The sequence below is a fragment of the Triticum urartu genome, chromosome 1A (genome assembly GCF_056163025.1).
Source record: "Triticum urartu cultivar PI428250 chromosome 1A, HENAU_Tu73, whole genome shotgun sequence".
Taxonomy (NCBI): Eukaryota; Viridiplantae; Streptophyta; class Magnoliopsida; order Poales; family Poaceae; genus Triticum; species Triticum urartu.
This window is the reverse complement of record NC_141873.1, coordinates 78060581-78070684: the sequence shown is the minus strand read 5'-3', so window position 1 is coordinate 78070684 and position 10104 is coordinate 78060581. Positions and strand designations below refer to the sequence as shown.

General features: G+C 43.3%; 1 protein-coding gene across 17 annotated transcripts; it reads left to right on the top strand.

Moving 5' to 3' along the window:
* The first annotated feature begins 563 nt into the window (after nt 1–563).
* LOC125548398 (putative F-box protein At3g21120) lies at nt 564–8090 on the top strand. Of its 17 annotated transcripts, none has more exons than XM_087513485.1 (5): nt 564–1220; nt 1310–1384; nt 1480–1533; nt 2786–2829; nt 3337–8090. In XM_087513485.1, the coding sequence occupies exon 5, from the start codon at nt 6494–6496 to the stop codon at nt 7466–7468; it is 975 nt and encodes a 324-aa protein (XP_087369611.1). In that variant the 5' UTR covers nt 564–1220; nt 1310–1384; nt 1480–1533; nt 2786–2829; nt 3337–6493; the 3' UTR covers nt 7469–8090. The 17 variants fall into 17 exon arrangements, with proteins under 17 accessions (XP_087369611.1, XP_087369607.1, XP_087369605.1 ...); XM_087513450.1 differs by having other exon boundaries at nt 568–1220; nt 1310–1611; nt 1718–2829; nt 3337–3433; nt 3544–8090; XM_087513446.1 differs by having other exon boundaries at nt 568–1220; nt 1310–1611; nt 1718–2887; nt 3337–3433; nt 3544–8090.
* The last annotated feature ends 2014 nt before the right edge of the window (nt 8091–10104 follow it).

Genomic DNA, 10104 nt, shown 5'->3' with positions numbered 1-10104 from the left:
TGGATGAACACAAGAATTTGCTACGCTCCAAACACCCGGAGCGGTCTGATGACTGGATTACACGTGAACAAACCAGAAGTTTCGCCAGCTGGTTGCAAGCACGTACCATGCATGACACCTTTATTGAAGATGACCTATACTTGCTGTCCCAGTTACCATCTTCGAATATAATGACTTTCAAAGGGTACGAAATAAATGGTAATACATTTTACACGATCGTCCAAGATAAGAAGAGCACCAACCAAAACAGTGGTATCCGCTTACCAAAACGGGAAAGGAAACATATTATTGAACATATAAATCACACTACGCAACCCGGCATTCCAGCGCGTCCGCGGCATGCGAGCGATCCGGCTCGCACGTTCTGCCTCGCTGGCTGGTTTTTACAGCGCTGTCAAACATCCCACCATTTGTCTATCTGTACATTGTTCTTTCGTGCTTAGCTGGATGACGGATGGGCCTCCTTTCTTGCGGGCCCAACTTTGCAGGCAGCGTCCCGTCTCTGCGTCGCGTGTGTCTTACGTGAGAAAACGTTTAACCGTGGTGGCCGTGGGCGACGTGGGCTGGGTCGGTGAAACCCTATCAACCAATCGTCGCTCTCCTCGAGCCCCACGTCCCTGCTTCCCCTCTTTCCACTCCCCACGCTTCCCTGTGCAGCCGCCGCCTTCCCCCCGCTCTCCCCATCTCATCAGAGCCACTCGGCCGGACTCCTTCTTGGCCCCAAGAAGCCCCCGTTCTGCCCCGCGTCGGAGTTCAGCGGTAGGGGAGGAGCGGATCGATGACGACGAGGATGAGAGATCGATGGAGCGAGCAGCCATTGCAGAGGATAGATCGAGGAGGGAGCGAGCCAGGAGGTGCCGCCGGTCGGTCGCCGCCTCACCACTGGCTACCCTTCTCTTTCCCCTCTACATCGCCTTCTTCCTCCATGCTCTCCAAATCCTGCCTGAGGTCGTCGCGCTTCACCTGGTTCTAGATCGGCAGCAGCTAGACGAGGTCGTTCGTGGGGTGAAAGAGCAGGGAGGCAGGCAAGCGACGAGGGCAAGAAGAAGCCAGCCCGTCGCGCTTGGCTCGAGCTGCAGGGAAGAGGGAGGAGTCCCGAGAGAGGGTGAAGGAGCGGGCTGGACCTTGTGAGGCGGTGCCGCCGGCCAGGGGACGTTGTTAGTGCGCTCGGCGCCGTCCTTCTCACCCCGAGTTTGCCTCCCTCTCCCCTTCCGGCGCAGGTCCTTTTTCACGAAACTGACCCAGCTTTCCTGTTTTTGCTACATGTGCGATTTGATTCTTCACTTTCCTTTTCTTCTCTTTCTTTCAGATCACCGGGGCTGCTCTCATTTGTTTGATTTGGTATTGTTCCTTCCATTCTGCTACTCATTGTTATCATACCAAGGTGAGGTGTTCTTCAGTTACGATGCTCCTGGCCTGTTTGATGAAACTTCTATGAGCTGGTATGCTGTTTGTTCTCTCTTTTCCTTCTTGTTGCAGGCGGGTTTACCTTCTCTGTTGGTTCTTGGGTCCTCCATGTCGTGAGCCATCAAGGTTGGACAGCCTCTCTTCTGAGCTTTTGTCTACTCAAAGTGATGTGAGCTGATTCGTTGGTTTGCGCAACCTCGCTGTGTACGTGATCTTTGTTTACATATAAACACCGGATGTGTGATCTTTGCCTGCATATCAAACGAGGATGTGCTCTTATTTACATCTTGGTGTGTTACCATGACTCTAGGTGGTCAGCCCGGTTCGCAGCTAGGCCATGCTTCCCTCCGGATTCTGGCATGGTGTTCGGGTGCCTTTCTTGGTTCAGTTCCGAGTCAGAAGCAATGACATCATTTTTTCCTAAATCTTGCATATACGTTTGATTGCAGCGGCTGATTCCTGTGTCATGCCTGGACTTGCTAGATCGGTTAGAGTTTGTTTATTATGCCTTCGGCATCCCCTGGATTTTTACTTGGGTGTCATGTGGTGGTTATTTGATATGTGGTCTAGGAAGAGCCCACTTATTCTACATTGGGCGTCTTTTGCTGCATTTCTACTTGTATGTGCTTTCATGTGTTTTGGGATGACCCGATGCATTTTAGTTCATCTATATGTACATCTTCCTGAAGTCTTTCTGTTCCCTCTGTTTTTTCTTAGGTTGTATGTAGATGAGCACATAGGACCATGACTGGATGGTTTCATGTAACCATACATCCCTATAACACGGTTCAATGAATGGTCTGTTGCTACTTTTCCCCAAGTTATGATTTTGGGAGTGATTTAGGATTGGCTGGCACTTCTTCGGACTTCAGTTATGAGGAAATGGGTCGACACAATTTACAAGATGGTGCTCAGTGAGCTGGGCTCTGGTTCCACCAATATGAATGTCTAGCCTCAAACTTGCCTTACTTTTTTGGAATTACTCTTTTTATCTGTTGGATCATTCTTTTGTTAGTAAGAAATGTCTGCATTTTAGTGTAACCTAAACCTGCTCATTCTAGTCATTGGTTGATATCAGTAGTGGAATGTTGTCTTTTCTTCTCTCATTATTATTTCAGGTCGTTAGATTCACGCATTACAGATTACTGTATTTAGTGGTGTCATGATTATTGCATGCATTCTATTTACTGAAAAGTGAAAACACCCACCACTACAATATCTTCATAAGAATCTTTTTTCTACAGTTAGCACAAAAAGATGCTTTTGGCCTACTACATGAACTCGTTCTTGCCGACTTCATCCTCTGTTTATTTTCTCATGTTTGATAAAATATCTGTGAGCTCAACCATTCTGTGATTCATGTTTCCTTGCCGTGTAGGTTCTTTGTTGGTTCGTGGGACGTCTGTGTCGTTAACCAACAAGGTTGGATATGTTCTGATTCGCTTGGTTGATTAGTGCTTGATGAGCAGCCTATGAACCCGTGCGTTTGTGCGACCAGCTTCCCTGTCTATTTGTTTTTTTGGTTCATCTACCATACTTGTTGTACTATGTATGGGATTTTTCTTCAGATCTCGTCAGGAAAACAACTTTCTTTATGATTGTCCTGCTGGTTTAGTCCTATGCATACACCGTCTTCTTCCTGGTTGATTAGGTGCTTGTAGGCCATTGGTTTGTGCCCGTGCTTGTATAGTATGGCCTGTTTTCTTAGCTTTTGCTAATTCCCAGTAAACTACAAGACTCTCTCGAGTTAGTGCATTAAAAGAAATATATGCAGCAAGTGATAGTTAAATAAATATGTAGGTTAAAAAATACAGTCAGACCTATACACCACTTGCTTATTGTTTTTAAACATGCTTGCTTTTTCTTTTATCTTTCATAAATCTCTGATTCCTTTTCAGTTTTCTGATTTCCTTTTGTTCTACATTTCAGTTCATCTATATGTACTTCTTCCTAAAGTCTTTATGTTTGTGCTGCAAATCTTGTCGCTCTTGCACTGTCTTGTTGGCTCAAGCTTCTCAGTGCAAAGGTTTGTGATTCCTCTTCCGGTTCTATTTTCTTTTGCTCCTGTGATGTATAATGATTGACTGCGCTTAAGTTTGTCTGTTTCATTTATGTGTTTGGGGTGTCTATGTACAGTTTATCTGTTCTATCTGGTGCATCGTGTGCTAAACTTCTAGCTGGATGTGCTTTGATTGGTTAGCATGTGTGGTCTAGCCTGAGCCAATGCATTTGAAGTCTGTCAATTTCTGAATTTGTTCTGTTCCTTGCTTGCATGTGCTACGATTGGTTATATGCAAGGAAGAATGGAATTAAGAGGGAGATGAAGAGTGAGAGGCAAAACGCCAGGGAAAAAGATAGCTAGACAGCAAATGATGTAGCATATAGGTTGCTAAAATAGATTGCTACTCTCCTGTTTAATTAAATGTCCATGGGTTGATTTCAGTTCTGTGCTTGGGGTCAGCATATTCATTAAGGCTGATCTATTCTAACTCGGCCATTTTTTGCCTACACTGAGCAAATGCATAAGAGTTGTTCTATTTCTGAATTTATGTTTCTGCTTGGATGTGTATTTTCCATGCCGGAGTTGTTCTTGCTTTGTTATTTTCTTTTGTATTGAAAGTCATGTTGATGTGGCACTCTTTGCTGTTTCGAATGACAAGATTTGTGCTTTATATATTATAAGTCGCTGAATTAAGATTTTTCTTATGCTTCCTTTCTCGAAAATAAAAATGGCTACCTATATATTGTTCCCTTGCCTTTATTTTTTACTGAAAAAGATATACATTTCCATGTTTTACCTTTCATAATGAGAGCAAGTAGCAAGGCTAGATGCAGTCTTATGTTCGAGAGTTTCGTACATTGTATGATCTCCTGCTAAAAATGTTGTTTCCATCTCTTGCTTAATCATTTAATGTTTATTTGCATACGGGTCCAGAGAGTTGCATTTTCGTGCCTTCCAAATCCACGTGCTTAGCTGAAAAGTGCAATGCATGATGATTGCTGGTGATCTTTTTATTGGTAGACAACCCTTACTTTCGATATGGTAATTCTCAAAAGGCCCGCTTTACTGGTTGCTTAGTTTGGCAACAGAGTTATCGGGATAAATGCAAACCTTGGTTTTTTTAAGCTCCATATACATTTGTGTATTTTGTATTTTGTGATTATGTTGCATATATATTTGTTTATTCCTTCTTTTCAGGAATGTAGGGAGCATTTATTATGGTCTTCTCACATTTCAATTGATTAAGTAGTAGACTCATAAATCCTCCTTTTATTCTTTCAGAAGTCGTTTCCCATGTTTATTACTTAGCAATTAAGCTACTTTTATTCACTCTAAAATATTATACCCCATATGTGCATGTTAAGTTCGCTAGCTAGGTAACTCTGGGAAAACTTTTATCCATTTCCTTATAGGGCCATGAGTTATGCTATAATATAATTTAGACGCTTTTGCAATATTGTAGTCGCTTCTCTTACAGGAAGTAAGTATAATTTATGTGTAGTGAGTAGAAAAATTCCCTTCCCTAAACTGAATTGTCACAGTATGGATCATCTTAACCTTGTTCGGAGAGTTGAAGAGTTGCATATGTAACCATGTCTATTATTCTTAGATAAGGTCTTGCATTTTCAGCATTGGCGCAAGAAAACAATTCATAATCTTTTCGGCCTTGTGTATAGTTGCAACTATTTTCGTGTTATCAGGATTGTACTAATTAAGCAATAATGGTAGTAACAGAAAAACAATTTTTGCAAATGGGGTTATTATTAGGATTATTCCCATGGACTTTCTGGTGATATTTAGATGAATATTTCCACATAATAGAATTATCCTTTTAGATCAAGGGATGCCTATGGATGGTAGGTCAATAGCATGTGGCATGTAGAGGGCCTCCTTTTCCTTCATGAAGCTGAGAGATAACTTATGCTTTCTTTTTTAGTTTCTCCTCTATAAGTATATTTGACCACTATAAATTTTGTTATAATACACATGAGAAGAATCTTGAGAAAGTTTATAAGATTTACATGACTTGATTGGCATTCATAAAAGGTTTTGCATTTAGCTGCTATAGAGGTGGAATACTTGCGAACTAGAAAATTTTGTATCTTAATTTTGGTCGGATTATTAGCAAGTTGAGTGCAACTGGTTCACAGATAAAGAACTTGTCTATCATTTTATTGTCTTACCTATAGATGGAGTTGTTCTTCCTAACCATTAGAAGCTAGCTTTTCCTATCGGCTGGTGTTTTAAATGAATGGATGAAGTGCATGTTTCAGTTTTGATGGCTGTTTGGGTTGAATTTAACTTTTTGAAGTAGCGGTGTTGCCAGCCAACCTTTTATTTCTATGTGTTTCATTGAAGCGGCCAACTTGCTGAAAGAGCTCTTGAGCAAAATTTTATCCCATGTGACCTTGGTGATTTGTGAGGGAAGGTTGGATCCTTGTGGCCGACCACCTATTTTGCATTGTTACTGAATAACTATCAAACATGACCAGTCCCACATAAAGGTATGCTAACATGAAGTGAAATTTTGGTTTTCAAATGCTATGTACTCTGAATACATTGATCAAGTGGTTATCAATTTCTGCTCATTCTCTCCTTATTAAGTCAAGTTTGTAATTAATTTCTCACAAGAGTTGATTTCTACATGTGTCACAGTATCATCAGCAACCGTCTATCTACATGCCTTGCTCATAACATTGTAAATGATCGTTAGTAAGCTTCTTAGAAAACATGTATATCTATTATCGATCCGTACTTATTTTCACATGTTTCTTTCTATGTCTATATATTTTGACACACACTCTTCCAATAGTTGGCTTGCTCTCGGCCTTTGCGCCATGGGCGCAACGGGTCATCTAGTGATGATAACGGGCCACGCGACGCTAGCCTGTTAACTCGTACGCGTCTGCCGGTCGGTTTTGCACGAATCACTGCGCCGCTTTTGATCTGACGGCCTGAGACATAACTTCGCAAAACCTGGTATTGCATCCGGAGACGGTCTTCTCGCCCGCAGAGGCGATCTGTATTCTGAGTATATCAAATCATGAATCGGCCAGGCACTCGTTGCGTTTTGATGCAGCTGCTATGGCTCTGAGCGAATCTATCCAGAACCAGGCGATGGCAGGCGATGCAAGCCCTGGTGTCACCGCGTGCATCCCGCGGGACGTCCTTGCGAGCATCCTGCTCCGCCTCCCGGCGAGCGACCTCCGCCGCTTCTGCAAGGAGTGGCGCGACGTCATCTCCGACCCTGCCTTCATCGACGAGCACACGGTTCACGGACCGCGGGCCCTGACCCACACCATCGTGTTCTTTCCCGGATATAGCCGAATCCACAACGATGCTGAAGACACAGACGGCGGCAGCGGGTTCCTCTTGGACGAGCAGTGGCGACTCAGTGCCACTTTCACGGCCGGCAGGTCGGAGGACATGATAGGCACTTGCAACGGGCTGCTATGCTTCCTCGACCGCGGCCAGCGAGCCATCACGGTCGTGGAGCCCTTCACCGGCGAGTCGCTCGCCCTTCCGTTGCCGCCGGAGACGGGGCGGAGGTACGAGTGCCGCGCCTACTGCTTCGGCTTCGACCCCCGTTCGAGGCGATACAAGATTGTTCACACGGGATACCACGCGGAGAAGGTAGTGCACGTGTGCACGGTGGGAGGAGGCGAGAGCTGGAGGAGCGTGCATGCCGCCGGTGGAGCAGCTGGCGAGACCCACCGGCCGTGGCCCCGCGTGCGCGGACGGAGCGGCGTACTGGTCCGTTACAGGGGAGTACTGGGGTACGAGGATCGCGCGCCTCGACCTGGCGACGGAGGAGGTCACGTGGGACTGGATCCGCAACCTGCGTGTGCCGGACCCGGCGCCGGCATTGAGCGTGACGGCGGGGTCAGACGCACGGGTGTGCGTGATGACCATCGACCAGTACCCCAAATTGGAAGCCTTGTTCATCGGAGAGGGCGGCCGCTGCTGGGTGCACGATGTACTGGAGCAGCAGCCTCTCTTAAGGTACCCCTCGCTGCGACAGCCCTTGCAACGGGGGCACCTGCTGATGGAGCACCTTGATCGCCATGGGTGCGGCGGCCTGTACGCTAACCCGATTGCGCCGGCAAGCCGTGACGTGGGCGCCGCGAAGCTCCTGCTGGAGATAGGCTGCAGGGAGGTCGAGCCGGCCAAGACGTCGTCGAGCGGCCAGCACGCTGACAATACGCGAGGGTTGTTCGTCCCGGTCCCGTTTAACCATGAGCAGGAGCAGGCGGGCAAGGTACGACGAGTCCCACACCAAGCGCACAGTGCAAGCACGTTTTGCTATGCCCCGCCGGTGGCTCCTGCTCCCTTGGCGCACTACTTTGGCAAGCTTTGAGGGTTGCACAAGCTTTAAAAGCATCAGTGGCTCAGTTGTATCTATTTTATTTCTCTTTGATTCATCTCCCCTAATCTCCCCTAATAATAAACTTCTGCCCGTACGTCATTAAAATTGCCCCCGAAGTTGCAAAAAATTACCCACCAATGCAACCTATAAGTTATAAAAAACGTTGCACACAGAAAAATTCGGACTGGGCCGGCCCATTTAAGAATATCTATTTCTACGCCCAGCGCACTAGAAAAAGACACACCTTGCCTGGACCGGCCTATATATGGGTGATCAATTTTTTATTTTTGATTTTTCTTTTCCGTCATTGTTTTTTCTACTTTAAATTATTTGTGAATTTAAAAAAGTTTCCAAAATTTAAAACTGGGAATTTTAAAATAATATTTAATAATTCATAAATGTTTGCGGCTTCAGAAATTGTTTGTGATTTTTCAAAAATATTAGCGAATTTTCTAATAAATGTCCGGGAAATAAACATACATTAATGAGTTTTTCTAAAAAAAAATTCATGTATTAAAAAATGTTTTAAAATTTCACAAAATTTCGCCAATTCAAAAAATATTCATGTATTAGAAAATAGCATAAAATAAAACTGTTCATAAATTCAAATATATGGTTTTTGATTCACAAAAAATACGCTGATTCAAAAATGTTCACTAATTTAGAAAATTGTTTTATCAAATCCCAAAAAAATGTTAGCCGATTCCAGAAATGTTCACCGATTAAACAGAATGTTTGCATATAATATGTTCATGAATTCAAAAAACGTTCTTGATTTTACAAAATGTTCGTGAATTTTAAAAAGTTCACAATTTCAAATATGCTCATGAGTTTAAGAAAATGTTCATGATTTTTTAAAACTGTTCATGTTTTCACAAAAATGAGAGTGATAGTGGATATCGATGATGTAGTAAGATGTGATCATTGCTATTCGAAATTATGATTTTTTTCCCGTTGGAACACACGGGCATGTTTACTATATATTAATAAAATATGCCTTGCTTCTGCCCGTTCACCAGCAGCATTTTTTTATAGAAGACCCCCTTTGTTTTCAGGTAATTAACCCGCTATATCATTTAAGTGAGAAAACGAACCCTTTTTTTACTGTTTTATAGAAAACCCCCTTCTTTTTCTGGTAAATAACCCGCACTCCCAAAAAAGTATCGTTTTTGCCTTTTTTTTATAATTAACCCGCAGTCATAAATAATACTTTATCAAAATACATCTTTTAAACCATAACTCCAATTTTAACATGTTATATATTAAATTTGATTAGAAGAATATGTAGAATATGAATCTGATGTTATTTTACCTGTTAAATATTTTTAAAATGCTATTTAGGGTGCAACCTTAATCAATAGCACACGATCCATCTTTCTTTGGTATCGACACCGACCCGGATTACAATGAACACCCCATCAAAGCCAAATTGGAGACAGAAGAAACCGTCGATAACCTTGCCTGTACGCCTCAGCAAAATATTGCATGAAAATAAAGCAGATTCTCATAGAGACGCCTCGGCAATATCTATTGGGGTCTTAGTCATGTTTATTGGGTTAGGGCCGTGCATTATTTTCTTTTCCCGTTGCAACGCACGGGCTCTTTTGCTAGTGGTTATATACAGGACATATGGGAACTTGACTATCGACGTGGTTTGAAGGTCCCTTTGTTTCGGTGCAAATGGGTCAATATGACACGAGGCGGGGTAACGGAAGACCCGCAGTACGGAATGACAACAGTGGATCTCAACAATCTTGCGTATGCAGACGAACCATTCGTCCTAGCCAACGATGTGGCACAGGTTTTCTATGTGAAGGACATGTCTACCAAGCCAAGAAAAAGAAAAGATAAGGAAGCGAATGCATCGTACGATGAGTCAAAGCGGCACATAGTTCTTTTTGGGAAAAGAAACATCGTGGGAGTGGATGACAAGACAGACAAGTCAGAAGATTATGAAAAGTTTGATGAAATTGCTCCATTCACAGTGAATATTGACCCGAGCATCCCGTTAAATGATGAAGATTTTCCATGGCTACGACGCAAAGGGACACACGCGAAGAAAAAGTTTCACACCCAAAGATCTGGGATGTGATCGGCTTAACTATCATCACTTTCTTCTATGTTTCACACCCAGGAGGGAATCTCTGTAATAGTTAGGGTAGCTAGTTATGTGTTTTGGCATTTGAAACGCGAAGAAATTTTATGTGCAAGCAAATTCTTTCATGCATTTATTGATTTTTTCAGCTAAATGACCCTGAAATTGAAAAGCATTTCAAATGAACTCAGAAAAGGATGAAAGTTGGCATGGTATCATAATTTCACCCACATA

Bases quoted from the DNA above. Each gene is read 5' to 3' on its own strand.
- LOC125548398 (XM_087513485.1), top strand. From the start codon at position 6,494: ATGGCTCTGAGCGAATCTATCCAGAACCAGGCGATGGCAGGCGATGCA.